This window comes from Juglans regia, chromosome 3 (genome assembly GCF_001411555.2).
Source record: "Juglans regia cultivar Chandler chromosome 3, Walnut 2.0, whole genome shotgun sequence".
Lineage (NCBI taxonomy): Eukaryota > Viridiplantae > Streptophyta > Magnoliopsida > Fagales > Juglandaceae > Juglans > Juglans regia.
This window is the reverse complement of record NC_049903.1, coordinates 31761327-31782452: the sequence shown is the minus strand read 5'-3', so window position 1 is coordinate 31782452 and position 21126 is coordinate 31761327. Positions and strand designations below refer to the sequence as shown.

The 21126-nt window shown below is 35.0% G+C and overlaps 2 protein-coding genes and 1 long non-coding RNA gene across 3 annotated transcripts; 2 read left to right on the top strand and 1 right to left on the bottom strand.

The window, feature by feature from the left end:
* Positions 1 to 15282: 15282 nt before the first annotated feature.
* Positions 15283 to 17055, top strand: LOC108979287. The gene is made up of 3 exons (XM_018949944.2): positions 15283 to 15477; positions 16114 to 16306; positions 16427 to 17055. Exons 1-3 carry the CDS (start codon positions 15445 to 15447, stop codon positions 16999 to 17001), a joined length of 801 nt encoding a protein of 266 aa, XP_018805489.1. The 5' UTR covers positions 15283 to 15444; the 3' UTR covers positions 17002 to 17055.
* Positions 17056 to 17264: 209 nt separating this feature from the next.
* Positions 17265 to 20580, bottom strand: LOC108979286. The gene is made up of 2 exons (XM_018949943.2): positions 17992 to 20580; positions 17265 to 17905 (listed from the first exon to the last, which is right to left on the bottom strand). Exons 1-2 carry the CDS (start codon positions 20560 to 20562, stop codon positions 17627 to 17629), a joined length of 2850 nt encoding a protein of 949 aa, XP_018805488.1. The 5' UTR covers positions 20563 to 20580; the 3' UTR covers positions 17265 to 17626.
* On the top strand, positions 20375 to 20675 carry LOC108979290. Its single transcript, XR_001994178.2, has 2 exons — positions 20375 to 20432; positions 20523 to 20675. It is a non-coding gene; the product is annotated as an uncharacterized LOC108979290 (long non-coding RNA).
* Positions 20676 to 21126: the final 451 nt, after the last annotated feature.

Below are 21126 nucleotides of genomic sequence, written 5' to 3'. Positions count from 1 at the left end.
AACATATTCGTGGCCACCCAAATTCAACGGAGCAATCGAACGATAATCCTCTCATACATCGTTGAAGCCTCCTCAATGTGTCTCCATCATTGATTGTCAATAATATATTAATAATGTATGTACTTATACGCAATTTGGAGAGAGAACTCAGAGAATTACAAAAACAAAAATAGTATTAAAATGACAATTGGTCTTTGATTCCTCTGTGATGCCAACAACAAAATGGGAAAATGTCCCTCACATTCTGTTTAATTACAAACATGTCCAACACTCTAAACAGTTGTCAGCCCATGTACCGGCCGAAATATTCATATCGGCCAAAACAACCGGTACACCCGAAATTTTAACCGATACGAAGCATAACCCTTTCCCGTGCCGGTTACTGCTCTAGCACGGGAAATGGTTCTGCTTCTATTTTGAATAAAAACATTGGTCCGACCTTCAAATTTGAATAGTCTCTTTCTTCTTATAGTCTCTTTCTTTTTTTTTTCTTTTTTAAAAAATATTTTGTATGATTTTATTTTATTGAGCTGTTATTATTATTATTTTGAAGTTTGTAATAATGATACTCATCATTTCAATTATCATCATTTTATGATGTGTCATCAGATGGTTAGAGATTATTTATTATATTTCATTTGTGAACCTATCACCACATAATGGAATGATGAGAAAATAGATGATGAATATATTTTTTTCTTTATTATTAGAGACAAACACAACTATGAAATGCAATTGTATAAAATTTAAAATTCAAATTCAAAACAGATTAGAAGATTTGAAATTAAAAAAATAAAAATAAAAGGTGACATTATTATATTAACTAATTCTAAAATAATTACCTTTATATTTTATTTTTTTAAGGGAAACTGTCATCACTCATTCATCAGATAAACTTACATCCATGACCGGATACGGATATCTCCATACTAACCATTATCTCATAAACAAATTAGTGCATTTGGAGCTCCTCTAGTACATTATTTTCATTTTGTGACTGGTATGATCTTCACTACTGCTGATACTCTCCACAGACAAATGTTCAAGAGACAGCACTATGCCAAAACAGAGACTCAATCTCACCCATCATAGAAGAGATGACTTAACCTCTATAGACAAACGTTTAAGAGATGAACTCATTTTTTTTTTTTTTACTAAACAATTTTAACTAAACAATAAGGAAAACTGTAAGATAGATGTAATAAATGACGGATTACAGTTTGAACCAACCCCGGTAGACTTCAGAATCTGTGATGGCATGTAAAGACAACACGCTTGTCTTTTTTTAGCCACAAAAGTCAGATCTGAAAGATTTGATTATGGCGATTCCGGTGATTCAGCTCGTGTGGCGAGAAAAGTTACCAAAATGGGTGACACGTGAGGACCATATGCAGTTGTGAGCGATGTGTGAGGACCACGCGCTATGATTTTTGCAAAACTGCCACTATCCTCAGAACGATTTGCGGCCTGTAAGTCTTTTTGTGCTGCGCGTGTATCTCGAGAACCACTGAAAAATTGTAGATTTGTCTTTTTCGACATTGAAGGAAACTGTTAATGTCTTAATTTGCACAATATATTGGAATGGAGGAAAGAATCATCTCATGCCCATGAGATGATTCAGACTTCGATATAGTGTTATTCCCGTTCATCCATAAAATAGGTAATAAATATAGAGATACACAGAGATTTACGTGATTTGACATAATGTCTAAGTCCACGAGTTGTTTGGGGAAAAATCCATTATAATGGGCGATTTTACAATCTTTCATTGTCTCATATATCGCTCAATACAATTGAGGAATTTAAGAGAGATCATTTGGAGTCGCTATGTGTGATGGAGTTTGGCGTATGGAGGTTTTGTGAAGATATTTTGTATAGAGAGCTTGTGGAGAGTCTGTTTGATTTGTGGGGAATCTCCTCATTATATAGAGGTTTATTTTCTTGGAGTGATTGAGTCCAACTTACATTGTGAAACATTTTCCTTTTAAGAGTCTGAATCTCTTTCCTTTTAGGAGTCTGAGTCAACTTATCCTATCTCTTATTGGTTTTATCTCTTAACTTGATTTTCGGACTTATCTCGATGCTAAATTATACATTGCTGATTTGACTTTTACAAATGTCCACGATTCTTAAGAGCAATTTGCAGGACAAAAAGGCCTTGAGAATATTCAAGTCAATAATCTACAGAATAAATTTTGAAAATTGGTCACTGGTTTCTTGTTTGATCCCTGGTTTTCTGTTTGTTTTGTGCTAAATGGTGAGGAGCTCAGCTTGGAGAGATAGACGAAAGATATACTCGACCATATTAGGTGCAAGCACGGAGCTCAATTTCGAGTTTGTTTATTTGTGTAAATGTTTGCTATGAGAGTTGTTTATTGTCGGCGAAGAGTGCATATTTCTATGATTATTTTTTGTGTGTATTTTTGTTATCGTTTTTGCTTTTGTTGGTAGTAGTAAATTTTCTACCTCTTGGTGTAAATTGTTGTTAGTATTTTCATTTTGTTGTTTGTTGGTAGTAACTCTCGCTTAAATGGTTAGAAAACCCATCGACTCCCTGAGTCCAAACTAGGCGGTTGCCAAGCCCGTCGACTTGTTCCCGAATGAAACCCACGCGATGTGGTTGTAGAGCTCGGTGGCTCATTCCCGAAAGTAACCCGCTGGTGGCGGTTGTGACGCGAGCATAAACACTCAGAGTTTGATAGAAAAGATGGTGTGCTTGTATTTCTGTTCATGTGAGAGAGGTTGGGCGGTCCTTGACCTTTCCTGCCAGTTGGCTCGTCACGAGGGAGGTCTAGCAGTTTGATAGCTTGTCCTGCCTGTTGACCCTCGATGAGAGACGAGTGGGGTCGGGCGGTCCCTGACCTTTCCTTTTTTCTTGGGCACCGCGAGTCTTTGGACTCGTCATTGGTGTTTAAGGGTCACATGGTCTCTTGATCTCCGCGCCTTTTTTCATAGGTACCAAGAGTCTTTTGACTCATCATTGGTGTTTAAGGGTCGCTTGGTTTGTTTACCTATGCGTCCTTTTTTTTGGCACTGCAAGTTTTTGTACTCGTCATTGGTGTTTAAGGGTCGTGTGATCTGTTGACATTCAAGCCCTTTTTTCTTGGCACGACTAGTCTTTGTACTCCTCATTGGTGTTTAAGGATCGCGTGGTCTGTTGGCCTCCATGCCCTTTTTCTTTGGCACCGCGAGTCTTTGTACTTATCACTGGTGTTTAAGGGTCGCATGGTCTGTTGACCTTCACGCCCTTTTTTTCCTTGGCACCACGAGTACTTGTAGTCGTCATTGATGTTTGGGGGAATGCTTGACCGCACCGTTGTGGCGGGAGGTTGAGTTTGATCGTCTTGAGAGGTTTTCATCAAAAACTAAATAGATTAATGTAATACAAATTACAAGTTTGAGATTTGTAAACTTGAACCATTCCTCTAGAATGTGGTGGAATGGTTCAGGTTTGTGACACATGGGCGATGCCCCGTGCGAAGCCATGCTTTAGCATTGATGAAGGCCCGGGATACTCACGATACCAAGCGGTCTATTATGATACAAACAAATTAAGATGTTTACGCAGCGCTTGGGAGGGGCTTTGCAGCCGGTGTTCTGTATCACACTGGCGATTTCCCACGAAATATATTTTCCAAGCGCGTAGCCACTCGGATTTTTGTAGAATCTCGAGGAGTTTCGATAGGGAAAATCTCCAAAAACCAAATTTGTTAATAGAAAAATGAAATTCAAATAACATGTTTAATAGAGACAAACCAGAGAAATTGTTGCCCCTACTTTCCATTTTTCCTTATTGGAATTGTTCGCTGATGAATAATTTTTGAATAGGGAAGTTGTCTGTCTATTGTAGCAATTGAGATTGTGTTTTTGAATGATTCTCTCTCTCTCTCTCTCTCTCTCCTTTTTTTTTTTTAATTTCCTTGTGTGAATCATCACTCCCAATTGATTATAGTTAGCAATCAAAGTGTACCGCCATCTTTCCTACTACAGTCAGTTGCCCACCTTGGAGTGGTCGTCCACCGCCAAGGGTTGTGTGAGCTGCTCTGGTGAGGCTGGCAAGATGTCCTCCCGCCATCTTCCGTGGCAGCTTGGGTGAGGATGTAAGGAAGTTTCATGGCAAATAGTGGTGAGGTGCTTATGTGGCGAGCACTGGTGTGAGTGGCGAGGAGGTTCCCTTGTAGATCGCAAGCGGAGAACTCTTATGGCGTGAAACCTTGGTCGCCATGGGGCAGCGAGATGTTGTACTAGATCATGCTTGTTGCCCACTGGGGGTGCTACGTGTTTGTTGCCTGCCACAAGAGTGGTGAGGAGAGGTGGGCGTGGGCGTTCGCAGAAGCCCACTAGCAACAGAAACTAAAAACTACAGTCTCTATCTATCATTCAATGGCTGGGCGAGCTTCAAAGCAAGAGGGGGCTTGCTGCAGTGGAGGGGTGTTGTCGTAGGTAGTGGAGATGGAGAGGAGCTCTATGGTGGTTGAGTATCGATGCATTAGCGATAGAAACTATCGTTGATCTTGTGGGGCCGCGACACTTGGACTTGACGAGGACTCCTACATGGCGAGGACCTTGTGGGAGGACTCCTACCGCCCTTTTCTGGCCATCAAGGGTGATGGTTGTGCTTAGACCATGCGTTGTGAGACTCTAGGTTGCATCTTGCTACGCTGGTAAGGCCTTGGCCGTTGGCTGGCTTTGGTTGCACGTACATGGTGGGGCCAAACTGTGCCTCGGTTAGCTTCCAGTGGTCGAGCTTGTCGGTGACTTTTGGGTTTAGGAGTGCCACGATAGGTGGGGCTACGGAGGAGGCTTTTACGGTCGAACTTTGCACAAGCTTGATCTTTGGGTGCAATGTGTTCAAGCTCTCTACAGCGTCGGGGACGTAGTGGTGTTCGCGAAAAAAGCTGGTGGATTGATGATGTGCATGCCGATCACCTCGCAATGTCATAGGGGTGTGTACATCTAGGTTGAGGTTGATGGTAGGAGGCATTCTCGCCGCAATGGAGAGGCTTTGAGCTGCTCCCGTGTCGAATATCAATGGTGGTGGCGAGGAATGGCAACAAACAAAGCCTCCATGGTCGGTAGCATATCGTTCATGACAGAAAGCGTCGATAGCCATGTGGTGGTAGTCGATAGCTTCACTTAGCTCACGGATTGCTGGCGAGGACTTTCCAGGTTGTTTTCGAGCTTGTAGCGGCAAGAAGCATGTGGGAAAACTCCTAACGACTTCGTTCGGTTCTTCGACTGGGTTGCCAGCCTTTCCCTTCACCGGGCAGAGGAAGTGTTGGGCCCTCATGCCCGCCAACTAAGGCAACTGGGTGCAAAGTGGTGTGTTCCCGTCATGCCCACTATGCGTGCCATGCATAGTGATTGCGTTGCGTGCACAATTTGTGTCACGTGCATAACTCGTTCCTTACGGGTACAATACGAACCATGCATCTTTCATATGCCCCTAGAGTATTTTTCTTCATTTTTGCAGGTGTTAGTAAAATAAAAATAAAAGGTAAAAAGTGGAAAAACTTATATGAACTTGTGTAGATGATCCCTCGTAAGTCAGTGAATATACTTCTCCCAATTCTGGTGCAGAAGATTAGTCAATCTCACATATGTCACCAAGTGTTAATGTCTTAATTTGCACAACAGACCGAAAGGAAGGAAAGAATCATCCTTGGACCACGAGATGATTCAGGTTTCGATACGGTGTTTTTCGTGTTCATCTATAAAATATGTAATAAATAAGCTAAATAATTATAAGTATAGAGAGATACATGAATTTATGTGATTCAACATAATGCATACATCCACGAGTTGTTTGAGGGCGAAATTCACTATAATGGATGCTTTTACAATCTCTCTTGACTTTACATATCGTTCAATACCATGGAAGAATTTAGAGAAGATCATTTGGAATCGTTATGTGTGGTGGAGTTTGGCGTATGTAGCTTCTGTGGAGATATTTTATGTAGATAGCTTGTGGAGAGTCTGTTTGATTTGTGGGAGATCTCCTCATTATATAGATGTTTATTCCTTTAGAGTAATTGGGTCCAACTTACCTTGTGAAGTCTTTTCCTTTTAAGAGTCTGAATTTCTTTCATTTTAGGAGTTTGAATCAACTTATTTTGTCTCTTATTGATTTTATCTTTTAACGTGATTTTTAGCCTCGATGCTAAATTTTAGGCTGTTGATCTGACCCTTATAAAAATAAAATAAACTGGTTTGGGGGTGAGATGAGATATAAAATTATCATCTCATCTCATCTCATCATTACACATTTTTTAAATTCTCATACAAAATATAATAAATAATTTAATTTTTTTAAATTTTAATTCAATTTTTTTAAATTCTAACATAATAATAATATTAAAACGTAATATTTTAAACATTAAAATAAAACATAAAATGTTTATAATATTCTCTAAATTTACTTTTAAAAATATATTATATTAATAGATAAAATAGGTAGATGGATAGTGGAGGAAATTAGAGAAAAGGAAGGTGAGCTTACTCTGACAAAAATCAGATATAAAGTCGTTTTACAAGAGAGAAAGGAGGAAATTAGCAATGTCATTAATTATCTTTGTATCATCATAATCATCATCAAAATGCGACAGCTCTGCACATCCACGTGTAAAGAATTGCCTAACTCAAACTGTTTGATTGATGGGATTAAAAATTCATGTGCAGTTTGTATCTCTGTCCTCAATCTTCATTCCCATGTTCCCATCCTCTTCTTTTAAAAAACTGATGTAAGTTTGTTTTCTGTAATCGTTCCCTGATCACCTAAGCTGCCTAATTCATGGCTTCCATGACACATCATGATATAGGTATGCATATCTGCCAATCGCCATAACATCATGACATGAGCATGCATAGCATATTTGCCAAATGTTATGAATATATGAAAAATGATATTTAAAAATGTACAAGTTCAAAACACTCTTTAAAAAAAAAAAAAAAAAGATAAATATCACATCTACATGAAATAATTATTTTTTTAATAATAAACTTCATTTCTTTAAAAAAAAAAATATGCGTAACTTAGAACATTAGTAATGGACTAGCCAAATACCAATGCAAGTCTAAACTTTAGCTAGATGTGAGAAAAAACCTCCACATTGAACTAATCAATGGTCTAAAGCTTAAGACTTGATGAATAATAAATCTTAAGTCCTCTCAAAATTTGACTAGCTACTATTCACGATAGAAAGTAATATTTAATTATTTTATTACTTCCTTCTCTCTTTGAATGGTAAAACATGCATGGTATACACATTATTTCTACTGATTGATAGAGTAGATACATTATTTCTACAAATTATAAATATCTAAGAAATATATAAATTGTATTTGTAAATAAAAAAATAAAAATAAAATAAAAAATATAATATTATATTATTATTTTAACTTTATAATAGTTAGTCCAATATGAATTCACCTAATTAAAAATTAATATTATAACTAAAAATTAAGATTTTAACCGAACTTTAAACTTGATAATGACTAGACTATTATCAATACCCTTCCGCAAACTATATCTAAAATTTTTAGTCTTGACAAAGAAGTTGCATATGGCACGGGTTAGAAAAATAGTGTCAGTACTGATAGCACTGATTAAGATACTTTAATTAGCTATTTTTTATTTTTTATTTTAAGAAAAAAACATAAAGAGAATAAATTGATTTGATTTCTTTCTTTGTTTTAGGATGAGCTGGTTGATGATTCACATCAATTCGTTTTCTGAAATACATTAATAACAATCTTACATGCTGTACATGATTTGATTAGGAAGGGAATTTTTATTAATATAGTTCGATGATCGGGATTCATTCCACGACAAAAGGGAAGACAGCAAAGGTACAGACCCACATGAATGTATGTGCCAAAAGAACAGTAATCACTACATATACTTTTCAACTTTGTCCACTACATACTAACTCATATCATTTATTATCACAAGCAGCCCCGCCGAAAATACATTAATCATTCAATTCTTAACATAACATATATATGTATGTATATATGTCTTTTGTTTTAGGACTTATAATTTATTTATATGCTGCTTATTGATACACCCAACAGACAAGTACTGTTGTTAATTTCACATCTGTTAGAACATTGATAATGGACTAACGAAATATCAATATAAGTCTAAACTTTAGTTAGATGTGAGAAAAAGTCTCTACATTAGACTAACCAATGGTCCAAAGCTTAAGACTTGATAAATAGTAAATCTTAAGTCCTCTTTAAATATGGCTAGCTACTATTCATAATGGAAAGTAATATTTAATTATTTCATCAATTCCCTTTCTCTTTGAATGATAAAATATGCATGGCATGCACATTATTTCTACTGATTGATAGAGTAGACACATTATTTCTACAAAGCATGAAGATCTAATAAATATATAAATTGTATTTGTAAAAAAAATAAAAAAATAAAAAAATAAAAAAATAATATTATATTATTATTTTAACTTTATAATGGCTAGTCCAATATGAACTCACCTAGTTAAAAATTGATATTATAGTTAAAAATTAAGATTCTAGCCAAATTTTAGACTTGACAATAGCTACACCATTACCGATGCTCTTAGAATATAAATAAAAAGATCTTCGAAACAATATTACTCCAATCTCGTCTAGTTTAGTTTATGACTTGTAATCTGTAATGAAACTCGCATTCATTGAGATTTGGTTTCTTCCTTTTTACGGATAATCTCATTTTATCCTATTTAATCATTATAATTTTTTTAAATTTTTAAATAAAAAATAATTTATTTTTTAAAAGATTTTAAAATAAAAATAATATTATTATAACAATATTTTATTTAATTTTTAATTTTTATCTCATCTGTGTAAGCAAATAAGACTTGAGTAATGGATTAATACTCGTTTGGATAATGAAATGAGATAAAATAAGATCAGATAGTTTTAGATGTGTTGAATAAAATATTATTTTTTAATATTATTATTATTTTGAGATTTAAAAAGATTAAATTATTTATTATATTTTATATAAAAATTTATAAAAATTATAATAATAAAATGAAATAAATTAAAAATATTTCTATATCCAAACATGTACGAGTCTTTTCATACGTGGTTTTGTATTTAGATGTTGAAGTAAGTTGAGTTGAATTGAATTGAGATGATAAAATATTGTTAGAATATTATTTTTTAATATTATTATTATTTTAAGATTTAAAAAAATTAAATTATTTAAAAAAATTAAATTATTTATTATATTTTATAATAAAATTATAATAATAAATTAAGAAGAATTAATCAACCAAACGAAGCGGACTTTTTCATACGTAACTTAATAGGTTGGCATGCTTGTGGCTTAATTCCTTTACGAGGAAACATAAGGGAAGTTTCATGGAAGTACGTACGTGGCCCAATCAGGTCTACATGCACATGACCAGTCATATATATATGGTGCAAAAGATTCCCAGAACCAGAACCAGAACCATTCTGCAGAAATGGATACACGTACAGCTGACACATGATGTCTCGTACACAGCTATTATTATTCTCGTACACTTGAGTAGGGGTGCATTGCCATTTTAACCTTCGATTGGGGGTCCCTACTTGGTGTATGTCGAGTGAAAAAATAAAAGAAAAACAGGGTAATTAATTGGTCAGGAAAAGAAAAAGAAAAATAACTAAATATGGTTACTTCCCTTTTTACCTTACAACATCTAATCTGATGTCATCTCGCTCATATGATTTATGTCGGATACGAAAATAAAGGGTGAATAGATTGAAGAGAGATGGCGGATGCTAACTCAGCCTTTCCCTTTTCCAAAAGAAACAACATGTGTCATCAATTGCATGTACTCTATCAGACGTTTTCATGTCGATTGAAAAAAGCAATTTCAAATTAGGTTGTGTTTATAAATTAAAATAAATATAAATAGAAGTTATTATTATGAATATTTATTTTATATTTATGATGTGATATCATTTAGATTATAGATCTCTTTAAATGAATATTGAAAACAATTAACTAAAAATAGTCATGCAATGAATACAAAGTGTGCACTGCTATAATAAATTCTCTCTAATATTACTCTATAAGTTAAGGTAGCTTTCTAAGCTTAAAACGATAGATTATTTATTTTTCAAGTCTTGTTTTTCAATAGGATGCTTTTACTTTTAACTTTTTTTTTTGAAGTTTGATGTGGGGAAAATGATAGTATAACTATCAAATATGTTCACCAAATATGTCTACTTAAATATTTTTATTTTTTTTTATAAAAAGTTGAACATATTTCAGCATACTTCATACATTTAAACGCATCTCAATAAGACTCACAAAATATTACTATTCACAGATAAACTCAAATAATCTAAAATCACTTCAACATCCAAACACACATTCGTTTAACATTTTTAACCAAATACACATCTACACATAGCAACACAATTGCCGGCTTCCTCCTAATCTTGGACCATTGATACCACTGATCCTTTGCTGTCCACCATCTCGGATCTTGTTTCATTAATGTCTCCTTGATTGACCCCACCAAATATCAAGAATTTTCTCCGAACCTGAGAATCCTAACCCGAAATATGGCTCAAAATTCCTCATCATGATTAATTATAAAACCCAGAAGTCTCCCCCTAACAAGCAACCCATGTTCATAGTGCTCTCATTTAAAAAAAAAAAACATGCAAAGACTTTTTTAAATATTCAAGTATTTTTTTATTAAAAAAAAATTCAATAATATCAACGATTTGGGATATACGTACGTGGGTTATTGACATGCAATCAAGATTTTACTCACACATCCCACAAAACATACAAAAAAATATGATCAAGTTCTTATTAATAATGATTCGTCCACACGCGGCTTGATTACTCATGCTATCCATCATCACGAGGGACTGATATTTTTCTAATTACTCAGGTGAGGTTTGCTCGGAAGTTTTAGGATTCGTTTGGATAGTGAGATGAGATAAGATGATTTTAGATGAATTAAATAAAATATTATTAAAATATTATTTTTTAATATTATTATTATTTTAAAATTTAAAAAAATTAAATTATTTATTATATTTTGTATAAAAATGTTAAAAAATCATAATAATTAAATGTGATGAGATGAGATGGGTTGACGAGACTTTATAGTGACAACAATACAAAATATAAATCGTAAAATCATCGTGAGATATCTATTCAGACAATCTAATTCAAACGAACAAATTAATTAAAAAGAATTTTTATTCGATATATGCAATCTCGACAGTTTAGATAGGATAATCATTCACAATACTGCTAGTATTTAAAATCCTCAAATCTTGAAGGATGCATCGTTTTCAAAACTAGCTAGGACCCCCTGCATGCCCTAACTCAAAGCCATCGAATTGGATTAATTTGTTTGTTGCATTAGCATCAAAGTAGCTCTAGTGGTTTGCTCTATGACATTCAGGAGGACCACACAAAACCATCTATTTGCAGAATCAAACATCTTGGTGGCAACTTGCAGACTGCCCATTTTTTCTTCCAAAACAAACACCAATATGGGATCAAAATATGCCTAGCTAGCTGAAAACACAACTATTTCTGGGTCCCCACTGAACACTGACCTTACAGATTCCCCCTGCTCTCCCCTTCTGAATGATGTTTGACAAATTCAAATTTGGCGTATTCTTCGCTCATCAACGGTGGATACAAAAAGAGGAGAAAAAAAGAAAGAGAAAGAAAGCTACAGATCATGACATGATGAGGTTCTTTCCTTTTTATCAACTTATAAAATGGATCGAGGGAGAAGGAAGAAGACAACAATATTAGACAATGTAGGGTCAGATCATGAGACTGATTGGCTACATGCAGTTTATGAAATTCTTTTGCGATAATTACACTAATTAATCTTATCTTCTTCTTCCAATATTATCAGTACTAGTACTCTTTCAGGCTGTTGTTTTCTATATTTAGGACCTTAATTAAGGTCTCGTTTGGATTGCAAGATAATCTGAACATTTCACTTTATCTCATCTTAACATCAAAATATCACAAATATAAATATTTTTTAATTTTAAATTTTAAATTTTTTCATCTAATCATTACCTAATCATTATATATAACTTTCACAAACTTTTAAATAAAATATAAAAAATAATTCAACATTTTCAAATACTAAAATAAAAATTATATTCTAACAATATTTTAATTTTATAATATTTTTATTCAACTTTTTTTTTTCATTTTTTAAAATTCTACAAAATATATTAACTCAAATCATTTTACTGCTATTCACAAATTATTTTACTATTATTCACAGATCATCTCATGTGACTATTCAAACGAGGCCTAAAATCATTTATTTATAGTCAGATTGCAAGCTTATCGATAAAATATATGGATCAAGGCATGCATGCAGCTTAATCACTCGTCTTGCATGTCTCATTTTTTAATTTGAAATGATCCAATTGTGCTCTATGATTATAGGGCAATCCCCCACGGCCAATAAAAGAAATTAGAAGTGGATGCCCTTTTTTTGACAAGAGATATCGGCAATTAATGTCTTCAGTCTTCATTATAATTGGAAAAAATCATATCATATTACGTACGTGAGTTACTTTAATTCCTGCATCCATGTGTTTTCAATTTCAAGGGCTTAAATGCAATTTTAATTTATTTTATTGGAATCATAATTCAAAAATAGGATAAAGATCGACTTGTGTATTGGGTTGATATTGGACACAATTAACTTCAATGGGAACTTGGAATAAAAAAAAAAAAAAAGGAAATAAAGAAAACAAGGAAATCGAAAAGGTGACAGAGAGGCACGTACATGTACTTGTAGGCTTCCCAATTGTTGATGACCAGTCTACCATAAATCCTCAAATTTCAAACCCGAGGGTAGGTAGGCTTACAATTCTAAGTTTTTGTGACAAATTGGGTATGCAAATTATGATATCCAACCACCAACTTTTCTTTTGAAACTGGACAGGACTTTTCATGAGCTAGCTTTTCTTAATATAAGAGGATATTTAGACACTTATCATGTCGTACGAGATCCTGAAAGCTGAAAGTTGGCTTCATCAAAAGTCAATATATCTTCAAAATTTTAAAAAATATAGATAAATTCATTTATATTGACTTCATCAAAATATAAAAGTTTAAATTTTAAGCTATAATAATTTTAAATACATCCTTAAATTTGAAAATGTATTATTCATCATCAAAAGTAATATTTTATTATAAAAACTAAAACCAATTTTTTTCCTACATAAACTGTGTACAATAATATAATAATTTGTTCTTTAAATAATAATTAAATCAAATTCGTATAGGATTAATACTATAGAGTTATAGCTACTGCAATTTTTATTTGTTATAATAATATACTATTATTAGCTAACAAATCCGACTCTACCATCTAATTTCAGGCCAGTAAAAAAGTTATTGATGCTATCTGGGATGCCTTCTCTTTGATCTTTGATTATTAATCGTTAAGCTTTATTTAGATAGGGTAATTGTAAAATATGAAAAAATAATAATTAAAAATATTATTATTAAAAAAATAATATTATATTATTATTTTCATGAATCGCTAATCTAATGTGAAATTATAGATATGGAAGTTTTGAAATTATGAAAAATATATACTTTTTATCAAATTTTAAAGATGATTTTGATGAAACCAATATCAATACTCTAATAGAGCTAGTTGTGAAGTCTAAATTACATGGATACCTCTAACACCCTCGTCAAACGAAAAGCCTCTAAAATATGATTATACATGCAATGAATTCGATATTTCAGAGATATTATTGGATACTTCATCTTCTTTCTTTTGTAACACTCTTATTTTCTTTATATTTATTTTATTATAACTAATATTATCAGAAGATCTCGATTAGATCATAACTCTTCAATTAAGTCATAAACTAAAATAAATTAAAAAAAAAAAAAAAAAAAACCTAGGATATCCTGCAGTTTCTTTGGAGCATCTGAGGTGCAATGGTGACAAGAACGATGGAAATGGGCCAAATGGCAGACATCATAATATTAATATTGTTTGGAAAAGGTGCTTTCTATATCTTAGAATGTTTGTTAACCCCAAAAGTTAAAAGCAGAGAACCTTTACAATGTTTTGGAGGTTACTAACTTGGCTGAAATATTGAATCGTAGCTATGTCTAGGAAGTTTCTCTTAATACTTGGGAGACCTTCTCCTCTTCTTTCATAAGCAAAACGACATGCTTTTGCATTTAAAAAAATTTTGTTGCAATCTTGGCTTTGGTTAATATAACGGACCATCACAATATTTGGACTTTTGGATTAAGATTTGAATAGTGAATTGAGATGAGATAAAAGTTGAATAAAATATTATTCGAATATTATTTTTTAATATTATTATTGTTTTGAGAATTGAAAAAAGTTGAATTGTTTATTATATTTTGTGTGAGAATTTAAAAAAATTATAATGATAAAATGAAATAAAATGAAATACTTTTTATTCAAATGATGCCTAATTTTAAAGATCTGTTCTAATTTTCGATCCGAATTGACATGTGAGTTTTACAATATTTAATATTGTTCACATAATGATTTTCACAAAACCTGGCTAACTTTTTTGTTTAAAAAATAATACTCAAAATTTCGAGAACCATCTTACAAAATGGAAAGTGCTAAATCTATAAAAAGATCTTACAAAAGAAAATTTACAAACTGATATACCTTAATATCATACATTATATCTATTTCTCAAGAAATAAGTTTTACAATTTAATATATTATATTAAGCATGCCCCTTCGTTAAAATTGAATTTTAATTTTACAAAACCACCGTTCATTTCATTTATGTAAAAGAAATGTTTAGCATCATATTTGTGTGAGTTGTAACTGACCCCATTTGAATATTGAGTTGAATTGAGTACTTTATGAATGATAGTGAGTTGAAATGGTAGAGTGCGTTTTGTGAGGCCTACTTAAGATATGTTTAGATATTAAGATGAGATTAGATGTATTTATGGAAAGTTTAAAAAGGTTGTGAGTCCCGTGTGTAAATATGTGTTGAGTTGAAAAATGTTATGAGTCTCACGTGTAAAAAGATTTTGAGTTGAAATGAGTTTAATAATTTAAGAGTTAGAGTGTTTGGATGTTAGATTCAATTTAAAATTAGGTTGAGTTCAGTCCAAATTCCAAACAGAGCCTAAATGTTAGTGGTGAAAATCAATTAGACCCATTCATTCAGCCCAGCCCAGCCCACTCCAGCTCTTTTTCAGTTCCACCGACTATCCAGCCCAGCCTATTTTCCTTCTTCAATCTTCCTCAAATGGCCTTCGTTCCCTTGCCGATATCCAAAGTTTTCGCTAATGATCTCCGAGTAGATAAATACTAAAATAGCAGTCCCAGTCCTCTGTATGGGACAGTTCAAAAACCCCGATCCTAATTCTTCCTCATAATTCTTGGCCTCTCTATAATCAGCCCCTTAATCATGCCGCTTCATGGGTCTAGCTTCTGCTATAACGTGAGTTCTGCGTTTCCTCCTCTAATCTTTTACTTTGCTTGGGAGTTTAAATTCATGGTTCGTTTGGCTCAAGTGCTTATCGTCATAATTGCTGTTATAACTTATCCGAAGCTAAATTGAGTAATTTCCTTGAGATAACTTTTCTGGGTTTATTGACATGTTTAAGTTTCTTGTTCTAGGAAAAACCCACTTTCGAATTTTCTATCTTTGAGGCAGTAGGGTTTGGAAAATATTGTAAATACATAAACTTCTGGCTTTTGGTAAGTACGAGATGAGGAAGAAAGTATAAAATGTTTAAACTTGAACAAGTGCTTAACGGCTTTCTCAAGTACTGCAGTTGTGGCTTGATTAAATATCGTGGTTGAGGTTGAAATTGATGAATACTCGTATTGAGAGTTTAAGGGTTGTTGGGATATCACAAATAACCTCCTGGTATTATATATTAAATAAAGGTTTACCTAGGTTGATACTAAAATTAGATTACTCAATTTGCATATATGATGCAGATGGTTTCTTCGTGTGAAAAATGATATGCAAGACAATTAAAGTCCAAAGTTTCTGCCTCTCAACATTTGTTGTCCGCAGTACTTTTATGAGTCTCTGTCACTCACAGTGTCCTAACGTTTACTTCTATAGGGTATTGCTTCTACCATCAGAGAAGTTTATAGCTTGCCATGTTCACTTGTCAATAGTTTTGCTACACTTCATCATCTTTCGGAATCTTCCCTGAAGCAATGTGGTGTAGTTTTAGTTAAACCCTTTGGTCGAAGACATAGGGTCCAGGTCTTGCCCGGTCATCGTCACCTCAGTTTACAAACTGGAAGATCCAGTAAGTCAGATGCTTTGGCATTCTATTTATTGTCTTCAATGCCCCTGTAAGCTTGTACTCATAATTAATGGTTACACCACCCAAGTTTTGTGCATTTCTAACTCTATGTGCTTAGTGCAGAATTATTTCAACAAGATTCCAGTTTGGTCTCAACGAGACCATGTCAAGGGAAAAGAGAGGACACACAGGATCCCTTAGGCGGTGAAAGCATTACAATGGATGAACAAGCCTTAGAGCGGGAGCTGCAGATTGCCATCGCTGAGGAAAACTATCTTGAAGCAGCAAAAATTAGGGATAGCCTTAAAAATCTCCACGAGGATAGCAAGACATCAGTACTGCTAGCAAATGCTCGATTTTATGACTCATTCAAAACTGGGGATTTAGCTGCTATGCAAAAGCTTTGGGCCAAAGGCGACGAGGTCTGTGTTGTACACCCAGGTGCAAATGGGATCTCGGGTCATGATGATGTTATGGAAAGTTGGGAGTTCGTATGGGCGGACTATGAATTCCCACTAGAGATTCAACTGAAGGATGTGAGGGTTCATGTTAAGGGGGATGTAGGGTATGTTACTTGCAGGGAATTCGTCAAGACTGAAGGTAGCAAATGGGGTGTACAGTTTGCTACAAATGTATTTGAGAGGATTGATGGTCAATGGTTTATCTGTATTCATCATGCTTCACCTATTGATTTGTGAAACCCATCTCAATTTATAGCTTATGAGCAAAAATCTTTCTTTTTCTTTTTGCAATTTTGCTTGAATTTGAATTGCAGTCTCTCTCTCTCTCTCTCTTTCTCCTCTCTCTCTCTCTCTCTCTCTCTCTCCAACACTAAGTTACCACAAAGACCAAACAAATAAAAAAATTGCAAATCCTGATCTAGTACCCAAAGGCTGTACAATGATATTAGCAAATCGGATATCTTGAGTCAAGCATTCCATAGAAAAGACCTCGCATTATTAAAAGAGAGAATGGAGCATTTATACAGAACTGTGCATGCCTAGAAAAGTATGGCATTACGTTCAGTGTTCCACCTTTTAACGAGCATTCAGTAGTTTTAGAGTTCTCCCTAAAGTGGCTATGTTGTACTTGTATAGCTGATGACACTTGCTTTTTGTACAATGGTGACGTTGGTGCAGTAGTAAAACCAACACAAAACTACAATGGGCATACATGTCTTCTGCCAGAACAGAACAGGCAGTCCGGTTAATAGTCCTTTATCAAACTTCGCTGCAAGACATCTGAGTTTGGGGAATTCTCTCAATGCCTCTTTAGCTATTTTGAAGAGGATTGGCAGCTAGATGGCAGGTTCCTTACCTGAAACTAGGCCCTTCCAACAGGGGAAAGAGGCGGACTTGGAGCATATTTTGCAGCCGCTCTTCTCTGTATTCCCCCATCCTCATTCAGAAAGGGCTCCTTGAAAACTTGTTCCTCAGATATCTTGGTTGTTGCTGGGGGATCCATGGGTCTATTACAGCTTAAAATGGCGACACAAATGAAGAAGGATTGTAAGAAAGAGATCGATGAGTTGAATTCAATCGTGTAGATTCCATCCTTCATTGGCGTCAATCTGAAGAAGGGCGTGCTCTCCTGGGGTTCTTCCTGAACATTAGTACAATATTTACAGTTAATTGTAATATGTGAACACTTGCACAGATAAAACAGAAGCCTAGATATAAAAGCAGTACCTGGACAAAAAGTTCAACACTGTCCGAAATAGGGCAAGCTTTGGATGTCACATGAATCTTACTGCTTCGGTTCTGGTTGGAAAGAACATGCAGCTTGCAGCCAACATCCCAACCTCCACAGTCACATGATCCATCCCAGCGATCAATCAGTGGCGAAGGCTCTCCTATGTTTGGTGGTCCATGTACAGCGCCTGGAAGTATAACTGTAATACCATCTAAGTTTTTATTTTCTTTGAAGTTGCAAGAGCATCTGCCTTCTGGCAAACATGTCATGCAGAGCTTCTTCATCAACTCTTTATCACTCTGCATTCCATCAGGGCTTAAGTTTTTAAAAGGGATCTTGACAACAACAGCTGCAAGTTCCCTCTTTCGCGGGAACTTCAATGGTTCCTGATCTTCCTGCATTGGCTCAACACCCAACAAGACAGATTTTCTGACCATATAATCGTTGTGGGAATTCGGTCCACTCAAATCAGAGAAGCAAGTGCTGGAGGCCTTCATCTGACCAACTACATTATAGACGTAGCCACAACTATCCCTTTTGCTTCCTTGACTTATCCAGCCACCACTTTTCTTTGTAATTTCATTAACAGAGTAAAATGTATAATTTCCACCTGAGTCATCCTTCCCTGATGAAATCAAATTTTTCATGGTGGCAGCAAGAATGTTTCTGTCGTTCTCAACCCCAAACTTAAACAAAGGTAGCCCATTCTTTACCCTGAGTTGCAAAAGGGCTTGGATGTTCGATGCCTCATGCTTCTCCTTTTGAAGTGAGTGGCAGACTCTAGATGGGCTAGAGCTGATGAAATCTAAACTTGCTTTCACTGGCTGAGGGGTTTCAGCAGAATGCAGTGAATTAGCTACCTTGTACCTCAGTATGGGATCAAATAACCTTCTTAAAGGGCTGGACTTGGCTCTGTTAGGAACATTTGGCTTCTCTCTGATTGAAGTATCCAAACATGCAGAAGATTCAGACCTCACAGGACCAGACTTGACACTAGCATTTGAGGAGCTCAACTTCGGTACAGATGAACCCTCCTTGAAACTGAAACTTCTACCCAGACGACCCAAGCTGATGAAGCTAAACCGGTGATTGGGTGATGGATTTCCGTCTTTTTTAGTTTCCAGCACCGCGATTTCTTCATCTGCTGCTTTTGCAGTATGAACATCTGAATTATTGAGCTTGAGGTCTAAGTCCTTTCCTTCTGCATATATGCCTTTAGGAAGAATCTTCGATGTCTTGTTTGGGAATTTGGATTTGAGCGATGCAGCAGATGAAAGCTTATTATGCTGAGCATTGATCAGGCTATCTGGTATCATGTCTGATGTGGGATCAGTCTCTCCAGAAGGCAGTGGGCACGAGTGTGGAACATCAGAACAGATTACTTCAGAGTGAACATCCTTACCAGAAAAGTTATCTGAAGAACTGCTCCTCAGTGCCTCAGATGACTTTTTCTTGGATTCTCTGGGTTGTGAAAGTTGGAATACTGAAATTTGATTTTGGGTTAACTCTTTTGGTAGGAGGACAATGTTGGTGTGCTCACCCGGGGAACATAGATTAAAGAGATTTATATCTGATTGTTCCAACTCCTCTATCCTCTTCCTATTTTCCCCTCTGCCAGCGCTCAGCTTCTCCTTTGAATGAAGAGAGAAACCATAACTTCTCCAATCTGAATGCGATGATCGTATTTCTGAGGGAATTTTCTTATCTCCATCTTTTCTCTTAATATTTGAATCTTGCAACTCCTTTATGCTCTTCTTAGCTTCACCATCCCAAGCACTTGCATCGTACTTCCGACTGAGAGAGACCCCATTAGTTCCTGAGCTAGTTGCAGAATTTCCCATTTCTGAAGTAATCATATGATCTAAATCTTTTCTCTTCCCCTTATCAAGCATTATATCGGAGCAACTTCTGCTAAAAGACTTATATGTCCAGGGTACCTTTTGCTGCCCATCCATGTTGCTCTTGGAAGCACTCTCAAAATCATGAAATTGTACAGTATTCAGGTTGGACAGTTTGGCATCTTGAGGATGGCCATCCTTGTGAGAAGAGTCGAGACTAGGATGAGGCAAAGAGGGTAGCTCAGAAGACATCTTGCTATGGACTTTACTAGAAAAGGTAGATGACCCATCAACTGCTTTTGACGATAAATCACAGCTTCTGCATAGTGCATTATCACCTCCTCTTGCAGGGATTCGGTTTTGCTTGTAGTTCCATTTTTCTAGTCGTGCCCAATCTAGAACCCCAAAATTCAAAGCTTTATCTTGGTTGTTTTCTCCTCTCTCAGCACGCTGGAGATAACCTGGCAAATTTGACATGTACTTGACAAGCTCATCTTCTTTACTTGTATTCACCTTGACAAATGACCTCTGACCAGTTCCTGAAGATTTCACTCGGACTTCTAACTTGTCTTGGCACTTTGGACTTCGACTTGCTTGGGGTGATGGAACCCTCTGCTTCACTATCTTACAGTTTTTTTCCTGTTTTGAATTCTTTTTTAGTTCTGAACTGATTACCATTTCTCTGGTAGGTCTTAAGAACTCATTATTTGGATGTACACTAGATGGCATGAATCAAATAATTCCCAAGCTTCATTGGCACAAATTGGCTTCCGGTGCATGCCCCAGAAGAGGATCTTGCTCACTATTGCACTCTTATTACGCGAAAAGTTCACAAAGGAGCTGCTGCTGAGCATAGGACTCAAATTAGCTGCTGTAATCAAACTTACAAAGAGAAATGAGGGGAAAAAAATATTATATTAAAAAAGCCAAGGCATTTTAGGCCATTGTACAAAAAACAGAACAAAAAAAGAAAGTCTTGACTGTCTGATCAAGTACAATGACATTTATATATTTTACCCATTCAGAACCTCATCATCGTTTTTCTGGTTAATAGGAAAAATAAAAAATAAAGTGGGGAGTTTCTAATTGGTCAACTGCACAAATCTTGCCGACCATCTCAAGAATTATGGTAAGTATTTAGAGTAGTGTATATTTTATGTTGCCGATCTACCGCTTAAAACTACCATGCAGTTCTAATATCAAGTAAACATTATATAATTTATATACAACAAAATTAGAATTTCCAAATATATGCATGTGTCTTTTCTTTTCTTGATTATGAGAGAATAATTC

Bases quoted from the DNA above. Each gene is read 5' to 3' on its own strand.
- LOC108979287 (XM_018949944.2), top strand. From the start codon at position 15,445: ATGCCGCTTCATGGGTCTAGCTTCTGCTATAAC. The intron at 15,478-16,113 runs GTGAGTTCTGCG...TTACTTCTATAG, and splicing joins GGTCTAGCTTCTGCTATAAC to GGTATTGCTTCTACCATCAG. The intron at 16,307-16,426 runs GTAAGTCAGATG...TGCTTAGTGCAG, and splicing joins TTTACAAACTGGAAGATCCA to AATTATTTCAACAAGATTCC.
- LOC108979286 (XM_018949943.2), bottom strand. From the start codon at position 20,562: ATGCCATCTAGTGTACATCCAAATAATGAGTTCTTAAGACCTACCAGA. The intron at 17,906-17,991 runs GTACTGCTTTTA...ACTAATGTTCAG, and splicing joins GTGTTGAACTTTTTGTCCAG to GAAGAACCCCAGGAGAGCAC.